At 40.5% G+C, this 27,826-nt stretch overlaps 1 protein-coding gene across 8 annotated transcripts in view; it reads left to right on the forward strand.

Moving 5' to 3' along the window:
* The window catches only part of FARS2 (phenylalanyl-tRNA synthetase 2, mitochondrial), a 608,095-nt gene that overhangs the window by 436,515 nt on the left and 143,754 nt on the right, over positions 1-27,826 (forward strand). For all 8 annotated transcript variants that reach the window (XM_077770046.1, XM_077770045.1, XM_077770049.1 and 5 more), the window contains one exon: positions 21,287-21,438. In XM_077770046.1, the coding sequence (XP_077626172.1) occupies positions 21,287-21,438 (152 nt within the window). The remainder of the gene's footprint in view (positions 1-21,286; positions 21,439-27,826) is intronic.

Here is a 27,826-nt window from a genome sequence, read left to right on the forward strand (position 1 = left end):
ACCTCTGATACCACTGAGTTGTATTTGACGAAGGAATGAGAAGAAACAAGAAGAGTCACAGGTCTGTTGTCTTTTATCTTTGCAGGGATGGAGGTGCTTCAGCACGGGGTGTGGTACTTGGAGAGGGTTTCTTTGTTGATTCTTAGAAAAGAAGGAGATATAGGTGGTACCTTTGATGTGTACCTACATGAGCAGAGGATCAGTGCTCGAGGAAACAGCTTTGTTGTTCTGTGAGCAGCTTTTAGAACTTTCTTTGGTTTTCATTTCTTTATTTAGACTTATATTGCGAATTGGTTATCCTGAATCTTATTTCTAAGTTTATTCAACTCTGGAGTGATATCAGGGACCAGAGCTTTGGTAAATCTCTTTCTCCCTTCCTTCCTTTGTATGTATAATCAGTCAGGGTTTAGGCACTTGACAGAAACCACACCAATAAATATAATAATATTTTTTATTATTATAACAAATGTAGTCTAAAGAAATCATACCTATGAGAGAGGTAACTAAACAAGTCAAAAGGACAACACTGAGGTTTTGCAGGTATAGCAATTGCAGGAAGCAGCCCCCACCACCACCACCACCATAGCTGAGAGAATAAAAGAAGTTGGAATTGCTAGGATGTAAAAGCTTGGTCCTTCAAAGCCGAGCCCCCAGGCCTCAGAAGAGGAGGAAGAGCAGCATCTCTGAGTCCAGAGGAGGGACTGGGACCCATCGCTGGGGAGGGTCCCGTGAGGCTGGTTCTGCAGGTGTTGGAAAAGCTGCACTGTGGATTCGGCCACTGCCACCAGGGCCAGCATCACGGTGGTGCCCAAGCTGCGCTGCTGGGGCCTGACAGCAGGAAGCAGCCGGGGGAGCTGGGTCCTGCTCCTGCCTCCTGCCTCCCTCCGGAGATGCAGTTTGCAGAGCCCAGCCATCCTCTTGAAGCGGAGCAGGGAGGTGGACTCGGAGCTGGGAGGCAGGAGCTCGGTAACTGGCACGGGAGGTACGTACGCTGCTCCGTTAGCCTAGGAGGGTCTTCCCCCCTCATCACTTGGAGTCTTCATAAAACTCAAAAGTCTTGAACATCCCGTTCTTGTTTCCTCTTCTCCACTCCACGTTTGACCCTTTAGCTCTCCAGAACAAAAGTCTAAAAAGGCCCTCCTAGTTTCTGTTTTCAGTTTATTAACCCTCTCATTCCCCCACCAACAGGGATCTATCCCTTGATCTTTGATGCACGTGCTTGAGGGGAAAAAGATGTCTCAGCTCCACCTCCTGAGCATTTGTTCTTTTTTCCATCAGCATTTCTCCCACCGCCCTTCTCCACCTTCCTGCTTCGCTGCCCCAGGAACCGCCTGCCCTGGGACCACATCCAGATCAAGGCTGGCGAGACCAGCAGTCATGGAAGAGAGCCACAGTCTTTCTAATTCAATGCCATGCGTGTTAGTTATTAACATTGTGTGCCAGGCACCACACTTAACATGAAGAGGGAGAAACACGGCCCCTGCCCTTTGAGACACTTTTAATCACATAATGCACAGAGATATGTCAGCTCTTCCCAGATTACAGACCTTAGTAAGTGCCACAGCACGAAGGGTTTGTAGAAACAAGAGGATCTGATTCAGTCATGGTTGGTCCACGTACAAATGAAGGAGATGAGGCACTAAACACTTAGGTAGTTACTATGTGCTTTACATATACTGATGCCTCTAATCCACACAGCACCTGGAGAAGGGTCCTCTGGCAGGATTCTCGTCTTGTGCCTGGGGAACTGAGATATAAAGGAACTGCCCAGCCTCACAAAAACTAGTAAGTGGCTGAGCTGAGTTGTACCAGCTGAGTGACCTCCCACAAAGCCTTTATATGGAGACGAAGTAAGGTAACAGGGCCTGGTATATGTAAGCAACTAAATGGTAAGCCATTATTGTGTCATTAGTCGGATGATTTTTTTTAAAAAAGCTTACAAAACACAACAGAAGGGATAATTAATCATACCTTACCTTATATGGTGTTTTGTAATTTATAAGGGTTTTTAATATATATTAGCCCATTTAATCTCCATAATAATTTGGCGAGGTAAGGATATCATTCCTATTTTACCAAGGAGTCTGCTGGGACTGAGGGGTGTGCTATAGCTCAAAATGGACGAGGTGGGTCCTAAGAGATGAAGGCAAGGGGCAGCATGACTGTTGCCCTCTGTTTGGGGGTGGCCTTGAGGAGGAGGGCCCTTCACTGGCAGTGGTGTGATTTTCTGGATGAATAGGAGACTTGGGAGCGACCTGCACCTGTGTTGAGACCCCCCTCTCCACCTACTCAGGACCCCTCTCCGCTCACTCAGGNTCCACTCCCTCAGGACCCCTTCTCCACTCTCTCAGGACCCATGCACCCACGAGCACTGCAGCCTCTGCTCTTCCATTTCCCCATCCGCACAACCTGAACAACATCTGCCTTAACCCGCTGTAAGGATGGGTACAAGAAAGTGAAAAACCTCATGTCCTATACAGGTTAACCAGCAGATATGATTGTTTTGGAGAAAAAGGAGAAATCTTACAAGTAGCTTTCATGGCCAGTCCTGTGTACAGAAACATTCTGATTTACTTTGCATAATGGATATTAATAATTAACGAGCCTGGAACTTTACCTCTTAGAGTGACAGTTTTGCTTGCTTGGAGCCTCAGCAACATTGCATTAAGGTTTATTTGATGCAAATCCGAGAAGCTTATTTTTCTTCCTCTAAAAGTTTGTTGAAAGTGGCAAGAACCCCAGGGTCATTTCGAGGGGTTGTGACTTGAGTGGAGATGACACCGGGCCATCTTGGAAGTCAGGATACAGATGTTTTTGGCAAATGCTGCTGCCACTTTTCTGGCTGGGGATGTGGCTCATGTAATCAGTGGCATCAAACGTTTGGGTTGCACTTGGTCCTTTGAGTCTACAATGTAGGAAGACCCAGCCTTCTGAAGAGGAGGAAGGTCAAGTTTCCCTGCAGAACATGGTGAAACCCAGCATTTCTCAGAGGCACTTGACAATGGCCCAGGCTCTTTAGGGTACCTCTTGTGGCATCACATGGGACAGTTTTGAGAGACAACAGTGTGTGAGGTGCTAAGTGTTTTCTTTTTCAGATGAGGAAATTTGGGCCCAGAGAGCTAGGCAGTTTGTCCACGGTCAGAGAGGAGCACAGTCTGGAACTACCGCCACAGTTCAGCGGGTGTCTTATTATGGCAGCGTCTTCTCCAGAAAGTAGTCATTCGTCATCTTTGTCTCCCTGTCAGGTTTGGCTTTTGACATGACAGATGGCCCAAAACTTCATATACTCCATGTTTTAGTATTTTATTTTATTTTATTTTGTTTTATTTTATTTTGTTTTATTTTATTTTATTTTATTTTATTTAATGTTTATCTTTGAGAGAGAAAGACAACATGAGCAGGGGTGGGACAGAGACAGAAGGAGACACAGAATCTGAAGCAGGCTCCAGGCGCTGAGCTGTTAGCACAGAGCCCAACACAGGGCTCAAACTCATGGACCACATGAGTGGTAAGCCACCCAGGCGCCCCTAATTATTTATTTACTTTTTTTATTTTAATGTTTATTTGTTTTTGAGACAGAGCACCAGGAGGGGAGGGGCAGAGAGAGCAAGAAACACAGAATTCAAAGCAGGCTCCAAGCTCTGAGCTGTCAGCACGGAGCCGCACGTGGGGCCCAAACTCATAAAGCATGAGATCATGACCTGGAGCTGAAGTCAGACACTTAACCGACTGAGTCACCCAGGTGTCCCCATGTTTTAGTTATTTTAATGAACTTAACTTACGTTTATTTCATGAATGGAAGATGTGTTTTTCTCTGAGGAGTGGGGAGGTAATGTAACGGTTCCATTCAGGTGTTTAGACAGATTTACGAAGATGGCTGAGTGTCCTTCTGCTCTGCCAGGGAGTCTTACCTCGGCTCCAGTGCACAGACCACACTGTGTGCACACTGCTTCTTATGGCCTTCTTCCCCTCTGGTCCGTGAGCTTCTCAGTGGCAGGGACAGTGTCTGAGCAGCCACATAGAAGGCGCCTGGTGAAGTCTTGTTCCCTGTCTCCAATGGCGTGTAAATTCTTCTGCTATCACCTGCGTGGAGATCTCTCAATTGGAACCCCACATTCACATTCCCTTTACTTTCAACTAAGGTGTCACATCTGCCCGCTGTGAATTTTTGGTCATAGGTTTTGTTAGACTGGTTTGGATTTGGTGCAAAAGAAAATAGTGCTTCACACCCACCCCTAATGTGCAGAAGCCGAAATCATTGTTTTCTTTGTTGAAATAGAATCCAGGAGTAATAGCTGGAATTTTATTTTTAACTATGGAAAAACCTATTTCTTTTTAATATGGGAATGTATAATCTGTGGCCAGTGTTTCCCTTCATTACACAATTTCTCCAGGTAGATGACTGGGCATTGATACTTTTTTTCCTTTAATTTTTTTAATCTTAAAAAATGTTTACATTGTGAAGTGTGCTAATACAGTAGATACCTGTGAAGCCACCATCCCACCATGGTGAATATCACTAGTATCTTGCACCTCATGTTTTCCTCCTCATTTCATTTCCTCCCCCTGTGACCCCTCTCCTTGCCCAGAGCAGCTATGATGTTTTTAGATAGTCACAACTTTTTTCCCCTATCCATTTCTACCCTATGGCTGAGAGTTGCTATTAGATTATATTCTAGGAAAAACAAATCAGTAACTTTCTCAGAAGTAATTAGCCTAACCCACCTCCCTAGACCTTTCTTTTACCAACGGGGATGGAGAACAAAACTTTAGACACAGGATGGGTATCTGCTCACTGGGGTCTGCTGCTGTGAAGTGAGGAAGAAGTATTAAAATAGGTAGTATCAAGGGATCTTGATGGCCTAAAACACGTAAAAGGATCTGGCCTAAAAGCACCAGCAGACAGTAGTGTGGGGGAAAGAATGTGGGGTGAGAAAGAAAGACAGAAGGTCAAATCCAAGAGAGTCTGCTCTATAAAATACCTTTTTGTCTGTGAGAGTCTGAAGTTTGATCTTTACTCCAGTTTTGAACAAGCCATTGAAATTCGATGTCTTAAGTTCTTGAGGTTAAATTTTGTTTTGCCTATTTTCCTCTGAACCCTGGAATAGTCAGAAGACCAGCTCTGTATGAACTCCAACAAGTTCAAGTTACGTTTTCTAACTGGCCCTGGGTTTTACCTCCTGGCATGTGTAGTCCCTAACAGAATGGGAGCGGCATTGTGCAGACTGAGGCAAAAATGGAAAAGAAACTATGATCCTTTCACTGAGTTCCTACTATTAGCACGTACCATTTTGAGGTCAAATTCGGGATTGGAGATTAAGAAACCTAGTTTCCAATTTTGTATTTTTTTTCAGAGGAGGCAGGAGAATGAGATGGGATGAATTGGGGCCTCCATTCACTTCCTTGAGGCATGAGGGAAATACTTGTTTCCCAGTAAGCATGAGTAACTGGGAAAAATTATAATCATGAACCAAACGTGACCTCACTTCAACTATTATGATTGCCCAAGGCTGCAAAGATCCAGGCCAGACAATTAATGGGAGATTTAAACAATTGGGCAGAACTTTTATAAATATTTTACCTTGGAAAGGAAAATCCAGAATGCAGAAGTAATGCCCACTTCAAAAAGGCTTAATGATCTAACCTGAAACAACGAGTGTAAGAGATGAAGTCTTTGCTAAGTTTAGAAGGTGAGGTAAAGAGACTAAATACAAAATTGCAAGCTCTCCATTTCCAGAACCCTTATTATTTTGATCAGGAGATTTATTTATTCATTTATTGTCTTCATAACTTTATTGAGATTTGAGCCGCATAACTGAACAATTCACTCACTGAAATTGCGTGATCCTGTGGTCTTTAGTCTAATTGCAGAGATGTGCAACCTTCCACACAATCAATTTGAGAACATTTTCTCATCACCCCCAGAAAGAGACTCTTACATTTTTCACATTAGTATTCTGTACACAGCACTCCGCCAGTGCTCCAGGGAGGTGGTCTGGACCACAGGCCCCCACTCTCCCTCTGATTCTTTCTTAAGTTAGAAGCTATTGTAGGCAGGGCCCTGACACCCTGCTCTGGATCTCTAGGGTCCCACAGACAATGTAGGGCCACCACTCTCCACTTCCACCCTGCTCATGACCTGGAGTAGCAAACGCATCTTTGTTTCTCACATCATATGGTTTGTTTAAATAACTAAGAGATCTAGAGCCTTGAAGTAAATTTGAGAGGATTCAAAAAGATTTGAAATTTTGTTTCTGCTCCTAAGGAGTTCAGTAAATAGCTGAGGAGGGACCGTGCCATACAAACCTGGAAAGTTCATTCAGTAAGCAGGCTGCCAAAATGATTGTCCCAAACGATTTCGTTACGGAAATTCTTGGTTTCCTGTGAATCTTCAACCAGAACTGGAATTCTATCAAAAAATTAAAAACAAATATGAGAAACTGGAAGTTTGAAAGAATGCTTCGAACTTGCCGGTTCTCATGTGGTTTCTGGGCAAAGTAACAGAGCAGAAGCTGCCTGAGCAGGAACTGTGCTTAGCTCTAACCAACACACTACGCTCCCGGCACTTAGCGAAATTAAGTAAGGATAAAAACAAAACATTGGAACAAAGTGAGAGAGTCTGTAAACACCAAGGCAGCATGGAATCAAGAGTTAGAACAACCTGAATTTGTGAAGTACCAAATCTGCCAGCCCAACTTAATAAACAGCTTTTTTATTACAAAATGAAGAGACGGAATTAAAGTAAGGGAGCTCTGAAACTTTGGGATGTAAAGCGAGGTAATCAACAGTGCACACTGTTTTTATAGGTAAGACTGATTTTTAAGTTAATTTAGATAAGAACACAATCACACGGACTGTAAACACTCTAGAGATACTTATAAATCAAGATAATTAATTTAAAAGTTCAGTGAATCATTCGAAAAGGAAATGTCATGGAAGGCACCATAGGGATAAATGTTAGATTTGTTCTTATTTACATAATTATTAATTAGGCTGCAGAGACTACTTCTGGAAACAGTACTAGAAACTGAGCCATTTTCTGTAAGCCCTTGGTTCTAAATGGGAGGCCTTAAAGCATGGGTGTTAAGCACCACCTGGCCCTGCATTTGATCTTAGCTCTGCCACTTCCTGGCTGTTTGACCTTGGACAAATGAGCTAAGGTCTGTAAGCCACAGTTTACTCATGGGCACAGTGGGAGGAGGAATCGTGTTCATCTCACAGGATTGTGCTGCACAATAACGCTCTGATGCATGGAAAGTGCTGGCACAGGGGCTCCTGAGTGGCTCCATTGGTTGAGGGTCAACTCTTGATTTCAGCTCAGGTCATGACCTCATAGTTTGTGACTTTGAGCCTGGCATTGGGCTCTGTCCTGACAGCGCTGAGCCTGCTTGAGGTCCTCTTTCTCATTTTCTCTCTCTGCCTCTCCTCCACTTGTGGTCTCTTTCTCTCAAAATAGGTAAGTACACATTAAAAAAATGTGTCAGCACAGTCTTTGGCACACAGCACGCCACAAATAGTAACCATTGATGATATAATTACAGTAAAAATCAAGGGGCCATGTGTTTTGAACTAGAAGGAGAAGCAGTGTGTGAAAGAGAGCTGCGAAGTAGTCCTTTGCCTAAACTTGGCCTTGGTTAAAAGCTGACTAAAAGTCACCTTGACAGTTTTAGAACCCTGTGGAGAACTTGTCGAAGCAGACCCTCCCCTGCTAAAGAGACTGTCAAACTAATTGGTAGACCAGAAAAAGAAAAAAAAAAAAAAAAAGCAATAGCTTTGCCTAAAGGGAAGAAGACAGAGGTGGAAGTAATAATGAGTGACAAGTACAGAAAACATGCGTCGAGGAGAACGATGATCTGTTCTCCTGCCTTAGTCTCCTTACACAAGAGAAGAACATTTAAGAAGATTTTGATGTCAAAACACAGTGAATTGGAATAAAAGTATTCGTTTCTGTTACCAACTGGAAGTTAAGATTATCTTCCTTGAGAATATTTATGAACAGATACAGAGGGCCTAACGTACTTTGATTTTATCATGGAGTGATAAGAAGGGGGCCTTTGAGAGAAGGTGCATAGGGACATTTGTAGTTAAATTGTAGAGGTGAGCCTGGAGCAAGGGGCAGTAAAGATGGACTGGTATTGAGAAACCCAGACCTCACTGTTCAGACCCCTCCCCGCACCCCAGTGGCTTTGGCAACCTTATAACCAGGTGTCGTAGATGACTGTCAAAATTGTGCATCTGTTGATCTGTCCAAGTCAGTGTTCTGGCTTGAAAATGACTAAGCCTATGCTTTGTGAACATTCTTTCCCGTCCTCTTCAGTGCAGGTTACTAAGTAGGTGCCGTCTCCATGTTACAGGTGGAGAAACTGTGATGTAAGTTTTCTCAGGCCTGTGAGCACACCAGGCCAGGCCACGGCCTGCTGATTTGGCTGGTGAAGCTACAGGGAGCCACATGGAGATGGTGACAGTTTGTTTCTGCTGTAGACTGCCAGCTCCCTCTGGTCCTCCTCCCACGCACCATAAAAGGGTGACACTGAAACACAGTCACAGTGCTGCTGTAGCAAGGTGCACAGACCAGGCGGCTTCTCCTGTGTCGCAGTCCTAGAGCCTGGATGTCCAAGATTCAGGTGCCCACAGGGTTGGTTCCTATTGAGGGCTGGGGGGAAGAACCTGTTCCAGCCTCCCGTAGCTTCTGTGGTTTGCTGGAAATCCTTGGCCTTCCCTATCATGTAGAAGCATCCTCCCTATCTCTGGATTCATCCTCACATGGCCACCTCCCTGAGTGTCTGTCTCTGTGCCCAAAATTCCCCTTTTGATTAGGACACCAGTCTTATTGGATTATGACCTACCCTAATGACCTCATTTTAAACTTGATTTTCTCTGTAAAGACTCCTTCTCCAAGTAAGGTTATGTTCTGACATATTGGGCTTTAGGACTCAACCATAATTCAGTCTGTTAACAGAGTGGATGATTCTAACACAAGTTATACCCTGATTGTGAAGTACACGTTCTAGACAACAGCCAAGAGGTTTTATGTCCTGGGAATCTTTTGTGAGGAGGGCAAGGCAAGAATCCTCATAGCTCTTCAGAACCCAGGAGGTGATGAGAAGCTGCTTGATGACAGCCTCGCAGGGAAAAGCAGGGGTGAGTAGGAGATAGCCTCCTAGTAGTCGCCTCTGGGAGGATCACAAGGCACCCTGACGAGATGCAGGTGTGACTGTGGTTTAAGTCTTCACCTGTAGGGTCTTTGTAACACATGCCAGTCTGCCAGGGCACCTAGCATACAGCTGGCAGTAGGGCCTACACTCCAGTCCAGATGTGCCTGACTCTAAGTGTATGTTCTTTGATGCTTGGCGTCCCCCTAGAAGCACCACATTCTTTTGTCAACTGGTTTTGTTTCTGTCTCAGAGTCACAAGTCAGGTTGCCCCACAAAGCAGACTCTCTAAGACAAAGCTGGAAGCTTATTATCAGGTTCTGTCAGGATCCACCCTGTGGAAGGGAGGGGATGGAAGTTGGACTGGACAGAGGGAGAAGGTGGGCTGTGATGCATTTGCCACAAAAGCCTCTGCCCACCCATAGGCACCTCTGGAATGAGGAGGCCCTTCAGAATTGTCCTGAGTTGCAGTAAGAAGCTTCTTAGTCCAGTCTGTTAAAAGCAGACTTTTTTATTTATATAAATGTGACTGCATTTCTAGTAGCTACTACAAGACAAACAATGATGACTTCATGTATGGTTTTATTATAAAGTATACATTCCTTACAATGTATATGAATACAAACTGAATACTTATGTGTCTATATCATGTGGTAATAACAATTTTGGTATTTTTTAATTCTCTTTGTAAAGTAATTTCAGTTGTCTGTATTTGAACTCATGACACAGTTTTGAGTATGGGTCCTTATCTGATTCCTTGAATGACTTTTACTGGGTTTGTGAATCCAGATGTCCCATGCAGAAATCTGTGTTTGTGAAGGTATGTTCTGGAACAAGGATTAGACCTTCCACATTGTCAGAGAGGTCTGTGTCCTCCCCCATACAAAGTTAAGAACCGTTGTGTAAGGAGATACAGAGGCAAGTCAGTGTTGCTTTGTAGGCCGCTGCTTGGCACACATAGCAGTGATAGCTAACAGTCTAAAAAGAGAACATGAAAAAAGCAGACCATGCCTTCACCTTTCCCCCTACAGAAGATCTGTATCTGTGGGCAAGACCAACACGAAGTGGAGAGTGGGAATGAAGACACTGTGCATTCTGGGTTCATAAGCGGGGAAGGGAGACCATTGGTTTGGCTCTGGCAGAGTGTTGGAACTAAAAGCTTTGAGTCATGCACTGGGCCAAAGTATACACTCGAGTACAAGTACAGGAACCACGAAAAACTTAGAAATAGGGCCAGGTGTTGGTAGTGTTCTCTGAACTGTAGAAATGAGGCAATAATCACTGCTGCAAATTGTTACTGCCATGACTTGTGACTTAAGTGAAACTTTGATCCTAGGGAGAGAGCAGGACAGAGACATGGCCTTTTTTAAATTTTATTTTATTTTAATTCCAGTACAGTTAACATGGCTATTTACCCAAAGAATATGAAAACACTAATTCAAAAATATATATGCACCTAATGTTACATTAGGTTCAGGAGTGCCTGGGTGGCCTGGGTGGCTCAGTCAGTAAAAGCATCCAACTTCAGCTCAGGTCATGATCTCATGGTTTATGGATTCGACAGCTGACAGCTCAGAGCCTGAAGCCTGCTTTGGATTCTGTGTCTCCCTCTCTCTCTGTCTCTCCCTGGCTCCTACTCTCTCTCTGTCTCTCAAAAATAAGTAAATGTTAAAAAAAATTTTTTTAATGTTATATTAGTTTCAGATGTGCAATATTGGGATTCAACAGGTGTATAAATTACTCAGTGCTCATGATAAGTGTCCTTTTTTTAAATTTTAGTTTATTTATTTTTAGCAAGAGAGAGCAAACAGGGGAGGGGCAGAGAGAGAGGGAGAGAAAGAATCCCAAGCAGGCCCCCCACTTTCATCACAAAGCGCAATGCAGGGCTCAGTCTCAGGACCCATGAGATCATGAACTGAGCCAAAATCAAGAGTCTGATGCTCAACCAACTGGGCCACCTTAGGTGCCCCTCTTAATCCGTTAAGGTGTCCTCTTAATCCCCATCACCTTTTTCATCCATCCCCCAACCTACCTCCCCTTTGGTAACCATCAGTTTGTTCTCTATAGTTAACAGTGTAGTCTATTTGTATCTTTTTTTCTTACTGTTTCTTAAATTACACATATGAGTGAAATCATATGGTATTTGCCTTTCTTTGACTTATTTCACTTATTTGACTTAATGCAAGATCTCATCCTTTTTCATGGCTGAATAATATTCCATTGTATATATGTCCTCCATCTTCTTTGTCCATTCATCAATCGATGAACCCTGTTTTGGCTATTGTGAATAATTCTGTAATAAAAATAGGGATGCATATATATTTTTGAATTTGTGTTTTCATATTCTTTGGGTGAATAGCCAGTACTGGAATTATTGGATCATATGGTAATTCTATTTTTAATTTTTTGAGAAACCTCCATACTGTTTTTTCACATTGGCTGCACCAGTTTGCATTCCCACCAACAGTGCACAGGAGTGCCTTTTTCTCCACATCCTCACCACCACTTGTTTCTTGTAATTTTGAGTTAAGCCATTCTCACAGGATGAGGTGATATCTCACTGTGGTTTTGATTTTCATTTCCCTGATGATGAGTGATGTTCAGCATCTTTTCATATGTCTGTTAACCATCTGTATGTCTTCTTTGGAGAAATGTCTATTCATGTCTTCTGCCCATTTTTTAATTGGATTATTTGGTTTTGGGGTGTTGAGTTATATAAGTTCTTTGTATATTTTAGATACTAACCCTTTATCAGATATGTCATTTGCAAATACCTTCTTTCATGCAGTAGATTGTTTTTTCATTTTGTTGATTGTTTCCTTTGCTTTGTAGAAGCTTTTTTATTTTGATACAGTCCCAATAGTTTATTTTTTGTTTTGATTCCCTTGTCTTAGGAAACATATCTAGAAAAATGTTGAAGTGGCTGTCAGAGAAATTACAACCTGTGCTCTCTTCTTGTATTTTTATTATTTCAGGTCTCCAGTTTAGGTCCTTAATCCACTTTGAGTTTATTTTTGTGTACAGTGTAAGAAAGTGGTCCAGTTTCATTCTTTTGCATGTTTTCCCATTTGTTGAAGAGGCTGTCTTCCTATTTATATTCTTGCCTCCTTGTTAAAGATTAATTGACCATATAATCATGGTCTTATTTCTGAGCTTTCTATTCTGTTCCATTGATCTATGTGTCTGTTTTGAGACATGGCTCTGTATCAGGAATTGAGATAAGTCACCCGTATAGCATCATCAGCAGTGTCACCAGTGGGTAGGAACCCAGACACCACTACCAACTTGATTCTGAGCTAAGAGTACAAGTACAAAAACTACAAAAATCTCTAACCAAGGAGGGGTGATTAGGGAGAGAACATTAGTACTTGTCTCCCATACAAGATGGGTCTGTACATATAAATTGTCAACCACATAGAGAACTCTGACCTTAGAGTGTCAGCCAACTAAATCAACAACTAGAATCTGAATTCACTGGAGAGTAAAGTAAAATAAAAAATCATTCTTTACAAAAAAAGGAAAAAAATGCCTAACATCATTAAAGAGATTAATAGAGGTTAATACCCATTTTTAACAAAAGTACAAAGCAAGAAGAACAGGAAATTCTGAATAAGGGGCAAAACCAGGCAGAAGTAGAGTGTAAATAGATAAGAAAAAAAAAACAATTAGAAATATCAGAAATGAGTAATAGATTCATTGAAGTAAAGAAAACAGCAGATGAGACTAGACTCAGTTGATGGGAGAATTAGGAAATTAAGCTATTACTGAAGAACTCATCCAGAATATAACACAAATACAGAAAGATTAAAAACTCAAAATGGAGCAGTTAAAAGAAAATAGATTAAGAAGCTCCATAATATGTGTTACTGCAGTTCCAGAAGAGAAAGAAAGGAATGGCAGAGGAGTGGCTGGAATTTTTCCAAAGTGAAACAGAACACGAGCCCACCAATTGCAAGCACACGCTGAGTGCTAAACAGAATAAATGGAGATAAATGCACACCAGGCCTCATCAGAATCAAACTATGGAACCTCTAGGATAAAGATAAAACTCTTTAAAACTGCCAGGAAGAAAAGACAGATTCCCTAGGAAGAAACAGCACTGACTAACAGCAGACTTGTCATTGGCATAATAGGTACAGAAAAAAATTCTCGAAGTGCCAAGGAGAGACCACTAGGAACCAACAGTTTTTTGCCCTGCTAAATTATTTGTGTGAGGTGTTTCAGACATGTAAATACTGAGTTTTCCTCCCACATACTTTCACTGAATAAACTATTAAAGGATATGCATGTACAAAAACAAAAATTAGCAAGAAGGAGGGTGTCAAAAACTATGAATGACCTACAGTTTTCCCCTGCGTGCAAGGTCATCAGGTGGCTGCCACAGTCTAATGGCTGCTGGCAGAAGACACAAGCCTCCTGGGTCAGAGACAAAGGACTGTTACTCACAGCTCCAAGGCAGAATGAGCTTCCTGTTCCCATTGTTTTTTCTAACCCCCCAAATCTCAGAGGGGCGATGCAGAGCAGCTGAGGTGGCTGCTGCTCACACACTGGGCTTAGCGCAGCTAAAAACCATCAAGTTTAGGAACCCTACAATGTTTTCTTTGTCGGATTATGTTTGCTTGCTTTCCTTCCATTCTTTTAAAGAGGCTGTTAGCAAACCTGCCCAATCTTTGACCTGAGAAAGGTACTATCTTTATTATTCTGGTGAAGAAACAAATCTGCTCTCTTCCCCTAAGGGAGAGACTACCTCTGTCTTTCAAGAATGTTTGTTACGCAAGTGGTAGAAATTCCACGGAAAATTGTCTCCCAATAAAGAGGACATATATAAAATTAAAAACAATTTTTAGCTTAAATTAATCATTGTTTTAAATAACTTACTGGTTTGTGTGTGCTTTTTAAAAGATAAAACTCTAATAGCTGGGAAGAGGAGCTGTTTAAAAAACAAAGGTTTCTGTCTTATTTAAGAAGAGTATGGAAATCCTAAATAAGTTTAGGCTTTAGATCAGTTTATTAAAGGGCGTGTGAGGGTGTGTGTGTGTGTGTGTATGTGTGTGGTTTAAAAAACAGACATACAATTTACAGCTTTTTAATGCAAAGAGGAAAAATTATTAGGATAATTTTAAAATTGGTCAATCCAATAGAATGCAGGAAAGGAGAAAAATTTAAGGAAAAACAAAGTTTGTGGGATATATCTAAAGAGGTATTTAGAGGAACATTTATAGCCTTAATTGTTTTTACTTAAAAGCAAGAAAGCCCCCAAAGTACATGAGTTGCTCTTTAACCTAAACAAGCTGGGGAAAGAACAGAATAAAACCAATTAAACAGTAAGAAAATAATGAAGATACAAGCAGAAAATAATTGGAACAGGGGAGAAATGTATTCCACTTTTATCTGTCTCTTGTTAAGTATGTGGACTCTGGCACTTTGGCTTACAGCTTTCTTATCTGCAAGTCTGGAGACTCGGGTCTGAAGAGATGAGTGGGTCTTTTAAAAGGAAGTGGGGGCAATGGAGACAGTAAAGGGACATGAGAGTAAAATTTAATAAGCAAAACTATTTCATAGGAAAAAAATGGAGAGCATAACAACAGCTTCAGAAATCAAATTCATGTGACCTGGATGGCATGGAAAATTATCATTTTTGGAACCATAATTATTATTTTATTTTTTTACCATTTTTTTAAGTGTTTATTTATTTTGAGAGAGAGCACAAGTGGGAAAGGGGCAGAGAGAGAGGGGGAGACAGACAGCACCCAAAGCAGGCTCCAGGCTCCAAGCTGTTAGCGCAGAGCTGGACGCAGGGCTCGAACCCATGAACTGTGAGATCATGACCTGAGTGGAAGTCAGCACTTAACCAACAGAGCCATCCAGGCACCCTCATAATTATTATTTAAGAATCCAAACTTTCCCAGAAAATTTGTGAAGTATGGACACAGATGCCATAGTGGAGTCAGTTGAACATGAGTTCAACTGGCATTTATTAGCCAGACACTGTAGAATCTTCCACCATCCTCTGGCCAGTGAACTTACTGCTTGGACTCTGGCAAAACTGTCTTCTCTGTGTATCATCCCTGTTGATGTAGCCTGCCCCAAACCCTCAACAGACTCACCCACAACATGCATTTTCTGAATTGCAATTCCTCTGCTATTCCTTTGTAGCTGCTGGGCTACACAGGTAAACCAGACATTAGTCCCTGTCCTGGAGGACATAATGATAAAAGACATGAACATAAGAGGGCGCTTAATACATTCGGGGAACTTGGGGTTAGGGAGGCACATACTCCATGATTATTCTGCCACCTAGCCCTGAACAGGCAATAAAACAATTCTTAGGTTGGAAGTATCAGTAATTGGCAGAGATAAGTTTTAAGAAGGGCAAACTGAAAAACATTCATAGATTCCTAGGATTAGCTCAATTTAATAAAATATGGGTATTATTCCAACCCCATAGAGGTAGCCACAATGTAATAAATATAAGGATAATATACCCTTCTAGGTGTCTCTTGGTGCTCTGCAACAAAAGACAGAACAAGCTTATTAACATGTATATCATGTAACACATAGGAGTATAAGAAATGAGTAACTTAAAGGTTCAGTGTGTACTTGGGCTTATGTAACAGCTTAGCAAAAGAACGATAAATATTTAGATAAGTAACATGACAAAGGAAATGACCTGAGTATCTAGGGGTGGCAAATTAAGGAAAGGTACACATATGGGAAACTAATGGAAGATAAGGGCCAGTTAGTAAAGTTTGATGTGTAGACTCTTCTGTGTTATCTCTGGGCTGATGTGGGTCTAGAGTTGTCTCCAGTGATTGGAGACAGGAGATGCAACTCCTTTGCACATTTTTTGTCCTGCTTTTAGGCAAAGTGTGTGTGTGTGTGTGTGTGTGTGTGTGTGTGTGTGTGTGTGTGTGTGTGTTGTTAGCCAGTGGGGGGAGGGGAGGTGGCTGAGAGCTTTTCTTGTATCAGCTCAAAATAAACCATATACCAAAGTGACATACTTTGGGGTGGCATTTTTTGCTACTCTCTGATAAGAACAGAATTCACAGGAGTGTTTACCATCAGTGTTCATGAAGGGAATAAAGTCTGAGTTGGGCTAACCTCACTAACTGGGGTGTGCCATGTGCCTATACCCCAAGCCACTCAACACCTCTAGAGTGCAGAGCTCACTCAGTGCAATTGCTGTGGAATCAAAGGTTGAACCTTAACTTTGGCATCTTAAAGATAAAGTCAGAAACGGGGCGCCTGGGTGGCTTAGTCGGTTAAGGGTCCGACTTTCGCTTAGGTCATGATCTCGCGGTTCGTGGGTTCGAGCCCTGCGTCGGGCTCTGTGCTGACTGCCAGCTCAGAGCCTGGAGCCTGTTTCAGTCTGTGACTCCCTCTCTCTCTGACCCTCCCCTGCTCACACTGTCTCTCTCTCTCTCTCCTAGAAATAAATAAAAACATTAAAAAAAATAAAAAATAATAAAAAAAAAGATAAAATCAGAATCTCTTCTGACTTTTCCTTTCTTCCCTAGAGCTAATCACTATTCTGAAGCCCCTTCTCACATCTGTTTTAATACAATTCATACATAGATATTATTGCCATACCTGTCTTTAAACTTCATTTAAATATTATAGTGAATACATCTTAATACAAGTTACTTTTTTAAAAACAACATGTTTTTGAATTTTAGCCATAGTGATGTATATATCTCCAGTTCACTCACTTTAACTCTCCTGTATTCTGTGTATAATATGACATATATGTAGTCATTATTATATGAGGTAAATACTAATAATACCTCTTTTTTAGAAGAGGAAACTGAAAACAGAGATTAAGCAGTTTGTCCAAATCATATAGTTAGTAAGGATGATTCAGTTTAAGGTCACAAATTTTTGCTTATTCCATTCCAATTCATTTAGTTAATAGCTTTTCCTGTTTAATGCCTTGGTTGGGATTTATAATGTGACACAGCAAGTGTGAGAATGGGTATCCTTATGTTACTCTTGACTTTACTTGGGGTGTTTCTAAAAAATTTTAACATTAAATATGTTTGCTGTAGGTTTTCAGTAAACATCTTAGAAGGAAGGAGGTTGCCTTTTATTTATAGTTTACCAAAAAACCTCTTTCTTTCTTATAATGAAGTATTACATATATGTGTACTTCTTTTCTGTGAAAAAAATCATGATTTTTTTCTTTATATATTGGTTGTAGATTGGTTTTGCTTTCAAATCATTCTCAGTATTCTGGAATAAACCCTCCTAGGTCATTTTGTGTGATTATTGAATTGTTGGGGGGGTTTATGATTTTTGAATTTTATTTGCTGAAGTTACCTTTAGGATTTTATATGTAGGTTGTAAGGTGAAATTGGTCTACGATTTGTTTTAATTATTCTGTGATTATTCAGCTTTGGCTTAAAGTTTATAAATTCATGAAAGTAGTTTTCCCTCCTTTTCTGTTTCATGAAGTAATTTATGTGTTAAAGGGACTGCTTCACCTTATGTACTTGATAAAGTTATATTATGAACCATCTGAGTCTAACACTTTCGTTGTAAGATTTGCCTGATAATTCAGTTTGTGACAGTGTCAATGGTTTAAATTTTCTGCCTTGAGTGAAAATTACCACCTAATCCAAGTTTTCAAATTCATTGTTATTAAATAGTTCATATTATTGACTTGTTACTTTTCAAAGTGTCTACCATAACTGTAGTTTTGATCACCTTTTCAATTCTTAAAAAAAAAAAAAAACACAAGAATTCTAGGGTGGATCTCAAAAGAACAAATCAATTCATGGTTAGTTGATAAAACTAATAAAATAGACATTGCTCATCTAGATCAAGAAAAGAAATAAGAAAACAAAAATAATATCAGCTGCCACTTAAGGTCTATGAAATCTAAAATGGAAGCGGAAGATATGAAATGGAGCATCTCACACATAGTTCCTGAGAAGAACAGAACTTGAGAACTGAGAGTCTGACTCCCTGTGAATGTCCCATTTACAGAGGACTGAGACTCACTCTCCTAACCAATGAGTATCTGTCAAGAATATTTCACCATCCTCCAGCCAGTGTACTTACTGCTTAGACTTGGGCTGGACTGTTTTCTCTGCACACCCCTCCCTGTTGATATAGCTCGCCCTAAGCCCTCAACAGACTCACCTGCAGCATGCATTTTCTGAATTGCAGTCCCTCTGCTATTCCTGAATGAACTCAGCTTCTGGTAATTCAAGCTTGCCTCAGTCTGCTTCTTTAGGTTAACAGGTTTTTTCCAATTCTAAAATTATCTGGTTCTGTGATTATGGATTATCAGGTAATTACCAAATCACTTTGCCTGTCCACCTCTTCTTTGTCGTCCCACATGGTCACTGTCTCTTCATCAGAACATATCCAGGGATGGAGGCAGGTCTCTATGCCTTATTGACCCTATACATCCATTAGCTTGTCTGGTTACAGAAGAAAAACAGCTAAATTGATTCACTGTAATGTAGACATTGCTCACACAGGGTAGTGTTGTAATGTGCTCTTAACAAATACCGACAATGTAATGGAGACTTTACAAGGTAATAGAGATTTGGAGGTGAAAAAAGATACACACCCCACCCTCAAAAGCAATTTACACAATTACAATAATGAAGGGTAGTATGAAAGAGAAGTATAGGCTACCTTAACTAGGGACTAATGGAGTGTTTGAGGGTTGAAGTGAATGTGGTAACAGAGGATCAGAAGTAGAGTAGGGAGGGCAGGAAGTAGTATATGGAGGAAGTAGCTTAGTGTGTTCAAGAAACCAAATAAGCCAGGCTGGTGTGAGAGCCTGGAGAATAACAGAAAGAACTAGAACTTTTCAAGAATTGGAAACTTTATCCTAAGAGGAGTGGGAAGCCCCTGGTTAGTTTTTAATACAACCTCTGGCTAAGCATCAGAAAGCCTACAATCCAGTGACCATAGATCCATAGTCATCTTATTTTCAAAACCAAATTTTATTTTCCCTCCAAAAAGCAAAAGTCACTAGTAGATGTCACACATCTGACATACCCCAATTAGTATATTTAATGCTTCCTTTAGATAAACCATTACTCTAAACTTCTCATATATAATTTGTTAGCTTGAACTAGTTTGCAGTATAATAGTCTGGGCTTTTAAAACTAGTTTTTACTGTAGGATGTATTTTTTTTTAATGTCTTGGGAGCCTGTATTCTGGCTGACAGCATTATTATGCTACTATCATGTTTCTTTTTTTTTTTAATAGTTTATTGTCAAGTTGGTTTCCGTATAACACCCAGTGCTCATCCCAACAAGTGCCTTCCTCCATGCCCATCACCCCCCTTCCCCTCTCCCCCTACCCCATCAGCTCTCAGTTTGTTCTCAGCATTCAAGAGTCTCTCATGGTTTGCCTCCCTCCCTCTCCCCCAACTATTTTTCCCCTTCTTCTCTCCCATAGTCCTCTGTTAAGTTCCTCCTAATCCTCCTATACATGCAAACATATGGTATCTGTCATTCTCTGACTGACTTATTTCACTCAGCATAACACCATCAAGGTCCACCCATGTTGCTACACATGACTAGATTTCATTCTTTCTCATTGCCATATAGTATTCCATTGTATAGATAAACCACATCTTCTTGATCCATTCGTCCATTGATGGACACTTAGGTTCTTTCCATGATTTAGCTATTGTTGAGAGTGCTACTATGAACATTGGGGTAAATGTGCCCCTATGCATCAGCACTCCTGTATCCCTCGGGTAAATTCCTAGCAGTGCTATTGCTGGGTCATAGGGGAGTTCTATTGTTAATTTTTTGAGGAACCTCCACACTGTTTTCCAGAGGAACTGCACCAGTTTATTGTTGTCACTGGGTTGCCTACACAAATGCTCAGTTAGGCACCTCCCACTTCTGTCATCAGAGCTCAGTAGTACCTCAGCTTGGATCACCTGAAGAGGACATTTCATGCTAATTCTTGGCAATGCCAGCTTTTTATCTAATTTCCCTCAACTTGCATGTTCCTGAAGTAGCAGGAGGATAGCATCCAAAGGAAGATCAACTTGTGTAGCCACCAGACTCCTGTCCTTTTGTTACATTAACCCAGGGATGTTTTATCACAAGATCCTGACTTTATTGTGGGAGAGAAAACCGAGGATGTTTTTCAGGAGCATTGGTATTCTGTCAAAAGCACCTAGATAGTAGCTGTATAACGTTCATTTGAAATGTGTGTCTGACAACTTTATTGATATTTCAAGTTGAATAATCGTATTTTGTTTGAGTATTTGATTCTTCAGAGGTCTTGCCATTTAAAAAGTTATACTTTTCCTGATCAGTGATTCACCAAAGGACTTATAGTGATATCAGACTTGGTGTAAACCAGTTTATAAATTTGCTCTTCTAACAGATTTATACTTTAGCACGTATTCCCTTAGGACTTTGCAGTTATATAACAAAACATTTTTTATTGTGGCGGTAACTTATAGACCAACACTATATGTATAAGGCACATAAACAAACACAGTGACTTCTAAAAGCATCTAATTCTAAATATCTGTCCAGTGTAATGAAGAGATTGAATAAACTGGAAAAAAAAATAGAATAAAATGGGGGAAATGGCTACATTTGTGTTTATCTATCTTTAGAACTATAATTTGAAAAATAACTCCCCAAATGACTACTTATCATCCCAGGCTTTTATTTTAATAATTAGAAATACTAACAAATAATGACATTACTAATTGAAATATCAATTTTGACAAGCCTTTACTTATTTCTGTATTAAAATGATTTCCTGAAAATATCACAGGAAGTTAATGAATCGCTTGTTAATTAAATGTGAACTTTTCTACTCTAGTATTCCAATGGAAAAAAACCCTGAAATATGATATATTCAAATTGCTTTATACTAAATTGAACATTAAGGGTTATACAAATATAATATATGGTAATGTTACAAAGGAATGTGATAAGAATCCATAATATTCATAATGGAATTTGCTAATTTTGAATATTGGCTTTATCTTTCTGTTCACTTTGTTCCTAAAAAATCCAAATGCTGAAATAATGCTTTACCAGCATTTTCTAATTAGCCAAGTGTAACTTTCCATGAAAAATTTAAACATTCTCATCCAACTAACAAATCAATCTCTTTTCTTCTCTTGTTTTGTTAGCCTCTTAGCAAATACCCTGCTGTGATAAATGACATCTCATTCTGGTTACCCTCTGAGAATTATACAGAAAACGATTTCTATGACTTAGTACGAACAATTGGAGGAGACCTGGTGGAAAAAGTTGATCTGATAGACAGATTTGAACATCCAAAGTAAGTAAAAAAAAAAACCTTCTGATTTTATCCTTTGTTGTTTCTCTGTGAAAAATGGCTGTGGAAACATATAATGAAATTTTCCTGGAACTCAATGCATATGATACAAAATGTCTCCAGAATTTATAGTGAACGTATTGTTTATCAGAAAAAACTTTTATATCATTCCTTTCTGAAGATCTTTCTAAAATACATATTTAGTCTTTCCTGCCTTTGTAAAGAAAAATATGTGAAACAATGTTTTAAAGATCATGGAGTTTTTCAATATTGCTTTTAGAAGTTATTTCTTACCATATCACATCCCAGGAACAGGAGTTTATGGGGAAAAAGCTGGTTGGTTAGTCTCTTGGTAAATATTTATGAAGTTTTGCCACATGCCAAAAGCTGTATTGGGTCCTAGGATAAAGTTTAGTAACTGTCTCAGGATCCATCTCAGTGTTGGCCTGTTCGCCCTGGTGTGTGTGGGGGAGAAGGGAGGGTTAGTCTTATGCTAATCAGATTTGACTCGGCTTTGGCTTTAGAAAAGTTTTCTTGGATTATATCATTAAGGATTTGCTCTGATACAGTGTTCTATTCTATTTCATTCTTTAGGGATTCTAGTTATACATAAGTAGTCTCTTCTTTGTCTGACTTCTCTACCTGTCAGCTTTTCTCTAATGTTTTAAAGCTCTTATTTCCACTTCATTTTGAATGCTTTTCTCATTGCTACCTTCTCTGTCCCTTACTGTTTTCTGCAGTCTCTTCTTCCCTGCTCACATTCCATTTCTATTTTTGGTTACTTTGTTTTCCCCACCTTTTCTGAGTTCTGTGAGCTCACATTTCCATTCCATCTGTTTTCTTGCCATCTACTCTCTATTTCTGCTTTGTAATTTTGCTTCACAGAGGAATTGCTTCATTTGGGTTTTAAAATTTATTGCAAGGTGTTTGACCAACAATTTCTTATGATCTAATGGCAACATTTTTTTCTATGATTTCTTTGTTAGTGAGTTTTTCTGCTATCTTCTTTATTTTTCCTCAATTTTTAAATTGATATATCTGTGATGTGCATATGATTACCTTTTTGTTACTTATATTCAGACATCACTGGATTTTCTGAACCAGCTATTTCCACAAAGTTGAGATGTGAGGTTGGGGGCTGACTTGGCAGAGAGGGGATAGGGTGATCATTCAGGCTAGTTGTTTTCACAATCCTACAGCTTTCTTCCTCTCCATTGCTGAGAAATCAACTCTTTCTTTAAATATGGCCCATTCATCTCATTGATTCTTTATGTAGTTCTGCCTCCCATCCCAAATCCTCTCTTCTTACAAACAAAAGATTCACCTTTGTTTACCTCAGTGATAAAGATTTTGAACTTCAGGTCGTAACCCTCAGCTCTGAGAAATGTATCTTTGCTGGTGTTTTCTGAGAAATAACACTGTATATTTCTTCTCTTTATATCCTCTCATTGTCTTCTACTTGATTTCAGCTGCTTTTGGCAGCCTTTAAATCTACTTTCGAGTTTTCAGATTATATCTGCCCCTTAACTTTACAGAAAATAGAATGTATGGAGCAACCTGGGTTTTTGACACAATGGAATACCCATTCAGCCCGGAACTTTTATGTGAGAGAAATTTCCAGGAATTTGCATGTTGATACTGAAACTCTGGTTACTGACTTTTGAGGAGGAGGAAAAGTATGGGAATAATACTGATTACTAGGTAATAACTGATATACCAAAAGCACATGACTTGTTGATTTTTCCCCATTGTTGTTTGATATGTAGAAAATCCTTTGGAATCAAGGATTCAGAATCCATTCTTAATTTTTTACTTTTCAAGCTTTTGCTTCTTGCTATTGTCTTAGCTCTGCAATTCTGCCTCTCCTATCAACAGTGTCAAAGTTAGATGAGTTGCCCTTTCTGGTTAAGATCATCAGATCTTAAAGGTTATAGAGCAATGTTATTGTCTGGATGTGGGCATTTGGTTTGGAGGAGGGGATAAATGCTGGGTTTTCCTGACTTGTAGGTGATTTGCAGTGGTTAGGGTACATGCAATATGGGCATGTTAATTGGAGCAACTGCAGTGAGAGTGAGGTAGTGTCAGAATCCTGTGGACCAGGGACAGACCAGGCAGGCAGATACTCCATTAAAAAAAAAAAAAAAAAAATCNAGTCCTCTGTTGATGCAGATCTATACACCAACCACATACTGTCTGTTGCAAGGAGAATTTGTCCAGTTCCTTCTGAAAGAGACATTCTTTTTATTAGAAATTTGGAAACAATCAACCAACCAAAATATACTTATTGGCACTGACCTTATCATTTTTTAAATAAATGTTAACCAAATATTTAAGGCCTATTATTCTGGAGCTCTGCAAAATGACTAGCCTATCCAGAGTGTGCCCCGATCTTAAAAATGTACTTGGTTATTGAAGTAAGCTTACCGTGGCAGATATTGCTAAATATCTCTCAATATCCAATACCCCTTTTAAAAAAATAAGGTAACCTTGATTTTTTTATCTAAGCAGCTTGCCAGCCAACTAACAGTCTACACTTCTGAGCCTCCACTATAACTAAGTGTATCTTTGTGGCCAAGTTTAGCCAGTGATTTATAAGTAGAAGTGTTTAATGGTATTTCCACAAGTTTCCCTGAAAAGTTGGGTTGACGCTGTCCGTTTTCCTTTCTGCTACTTGGATGTGAATGTAATGGCTGGTACTTTGGCAGCCATTATGGCCCATGGTCTGACCTTCGCAATGGAAGTTGTGTCATATACAGCCTGGGTCTCTGATGCTGGAGTGTCAGTTCAGCCCTGAACTCAGCCCCTTTTATGTGAGACAAGTATCTTGTTGAAGCCACTTTTTTTTGTATCTTTGTTACTGGGAACCAAAGGAAAACTTTACTATTATAGCCCTTAGGAAAAGGACATACATGGAGAAAAGGACACATTATTTAGTAATAGCAGCTCGCTGAGTAAAGATTATCAGCAAATATCTAGGGCAAGAGGGTGGCAAGCTTTTCCTGTTAAGGGCCAGATAGTAAATATTTTTGACTTTCGAGGTAATATCTGCTCACCTCTGCTGTTACAAAAGCAGCCACAGACAAAATGAAATCAAACAAACATGGCTGTGTTCCAATAAAGCTTTAATTACAAAAATAGGTGGCAGGCTAGGTTTGGCCCATAGTTTGCTGATCTCTGATATAGGGGAGGCAGCCACATACAGTTTTTTTTAACTGACCCCCACTCACATATTCTAAAACCCTCCTCTCATAGGTCTTTTTACCTGAAGCACCCTATACCCCTCCCACTCTCCTCCCATTAAGAGTTCCAGACTTGGGTGGTGGCATGTGGAGAGTCACCTAGCCTTGCACTCATCAATGCATATCTTGAACTCAAGACTTACTTTATTTTCTAAACACATAAATTAAATATTGCAAGACAGGGGCGCCTGGGTGGCTTAGTCGGTTAAGCGTCCGACTTTCGCTTGGGTCATGATCTCACGGTTCGTGGGTTCGAGCCCTGCATCGGGCTCTGTGCTGACTGGGAGCTCAGAGCCTGTACCCTATTTCAGAGTCTGTGTCTCCCTCTCTCTGACCCTCCCCTGCTCACGCTGTCTCTCTCTCTCCTAGAAATAAATAAAAATATTTTTTAAAAAATATTGCAAGACATTCCAAAGAGCTCTGCCCCTTCTTCTCCTAACATCAAAAACTGAGAAATGCTAGTGATGAGTAAAAGACTCTTCTATATAAACAAGTAATTGAACAAATTGTGTGTTATTTTTTCAACAAGTTAAATGTCATTTTATGAACAAGAGCAGATCCTAAGGTATTTCAGGGAGACATAAACTACTGAATATGAGCCTAATTTCATAATGTTAGACAAATGGACAGATTTTTTTCAGGGTTACAGATAGCAGTTTGCGCTCTGAAGGAGGTAGCTGTTCAGGTTAGAAGATGACATTTTGATCTAGTCCGCCATTCAGAACCTTCTCCCAGAGCATCTTTGCCACTTAATCTGTAGTCCACTTAATGTGCAGAAGAGTTCTTGTAGTTCCAGATTTCATATAACAAAAAATAAAGTAGTGATTACTTTGGAGAGGAGAGCTGCGGTCACCACATGTACTCTAATGCCTTTGCAATATTGTGCTATATGCATGCACTGAATAATGAGAAAACTTGGGAAAATATGTATGTCAACATACAAACCTGGATGTCTGTTCCCTGACACCCTTCTGAGTACATTGGTCATGGTTTATGCAGCTGAAGGAATTATGGTGAACAGTGTTTATTTTCTCCTGTAACACAATTGCTTAAAATATTTCCTAGCCCGGGGTAGGAGAGAGAGAGCAAAGAAGAGCAGAAGGAAACTTAACCAGTGTCTTCAGCCACTAACACCTCATTTGGGGATGCCAACAATTATTTGTGAACTATAGAAATGGACTGTAAAGTGGGCTCAAATAGGACAGATTTCAGTTAGGCTCAAGGCAGAGGTTTTGGGGAGTTAGGACTGGGGAATTTAAAAGACTTCCTTGATTTGACTGCAAGGAAGAGGTGGGGAAAATGGTGGTGGGGAAAATGCCCAGGTGTCTGCAGCAGGTACTACCCAGCAATGTCTGCAAACCAGAGCCTCCCATAGACTTCCACCACGTTCCTGGGGCTGCTGCTTACTCTGCTTACACTACTCACACAGTTGTGGTCACGCTTTCCTGAATCCATGAGCCTATAGTCAAGGTCTGGCTGGGATTGAGATGCTAGAAGTAAGCATACTGAGCTGTGGGCACCAAAGGTGAGTCCCAGCCCTCTTTAGCTCTACTGATAAAACTACTCGTTCTGTTCTTTATGGCTGACCACTTGCAGTTTATATAGATTGGCATTGGTAGGTACACTGGAGCATTTGTCAGCACTTTTAACAGAGTTTTGGAGAGACAGTTCACCAGGAGAGGCACCTTCTCAATGTGGCTGGCCCTGTCTCTCAGTGGGTATGAGTCATGGACATCACCTGCTCGTAACCGGCCATGGTGTGGTAGGGGGAGCAATTAGAGTGACTTCTCCCTCCTCCTTCTTGAAGTCTTTCCCTCCTTTCTTTCTTTTCCTGGTGTATTTGTTTTTGCTTTTTCAAACTGCATCTAATAAAAACATAAAAGTTTAAAAATAAAAAAAGATGGAGATTCATTCATCATCTGAACACCCTCACACCAGCTCTTAATATTTGTCACATTTTCTCTGTCTTGAATATCTCTGTACATGTACATCAGATGATGTTTGATCCTTGAATGGTTTCTACATTATCAGCCCCTTGGTCTAGAGTGGGGTTCTTCAGCCTCTGCACTAATGATATTTCGGGCCAGAGAATTCTTTGTTGTGGGGGCTATTCAATGCATTGTAATTTGCTAGCAATGCCTGTGGCCTCTGCTCCCATCCAGTCTCACCCCTCCCCACTTATGATCAAAAATCCCTCCAGACATTGCCAAATGCCCCCTGTTGGGCAAAATCACCTCCAGTTAGGAACCACTGGGCTGTCATTTAGCAGAGAATTTCTTATGTCTTCTGAAAAATATTATTTCTTAAAATCATGCTTTATTTTTGTTCTGGCCAGCAGGGAGAAGAGACAGAAGGACCTCAGGAGANACAGGAAAAGCTGAGCACACCAACTAGACCTCAGGAAGAGCAGGAGCTCTTTCTGGGGTATGTGTACCAATTTCTACTTCTCTATTGCATTTTGTTTCCTCACACTCACTCTGGCTCTCCATCTCCGGCCCCTCCACTTTCTGCCATGTAGCTCTGGCTCACTATCAGTTCTAAATACCCTGCCCAGGCCCTGAGTCTAAGTGACCATCAGGTGTCAGCTCTCAGCACCCATTGCTAGTGCCTTGCCCAATTCTTACACTCTCAACAAAGGAATCTCACTGGCCCCACTCAACTTTTCTGGCCAGGTCAGAAGTCGCTGACCAGCTGGTGGACAGGCTCCACTTGAGTCACATCCCCACGCATGCTCTAATAAGCCACATGAGTCAAATGGACGGTCCTCTGACCTTGTTTTACAAGTCAGTAGGTTCACTGTTTATACAGACCTTTCTTTGTTTTCTCTGTAACCTGAACTCAGTAGCTTCTGACTCCAGCACCACTATTTTCAGAATTCCTTGAACTTCATGCAGAGTGGCATGTCATAAAAACTTTAATTAATTGATTCTTGAGTTCCTGTGTCATAGGAGACATTGGGACCACAAGGATATTAAGGCAAGATCCTAATTTTTATGAAGCAGATAACACAGGAAAAGTAAACAGCAATAAAAAGTAGAAGGGGATAGATAAGGTGGGTTAAGCCTAGTAAATGGCCTGCACAGTTACTTGCACATAACTGATGCTCAGTAAACTTTCATGGACTTAAAACAAGGGGCATGTGTCTAGGGCTA

This window comes from Crocuta crocuta, unplaced genomic scaffold (assembly GCF_008692635.1).
Source record: "Crocuta crocuta isolate KB4526 unplaced genomic scaffold, BGI_CrCroc_1.0 scaffold24, whole genome shotgun sequence".
NCBI lineage: Eukaryota > Metazoa > Chordata > Mammalia > Carnivora > Hyaenidae > Crocuta > Crocuta crocuta.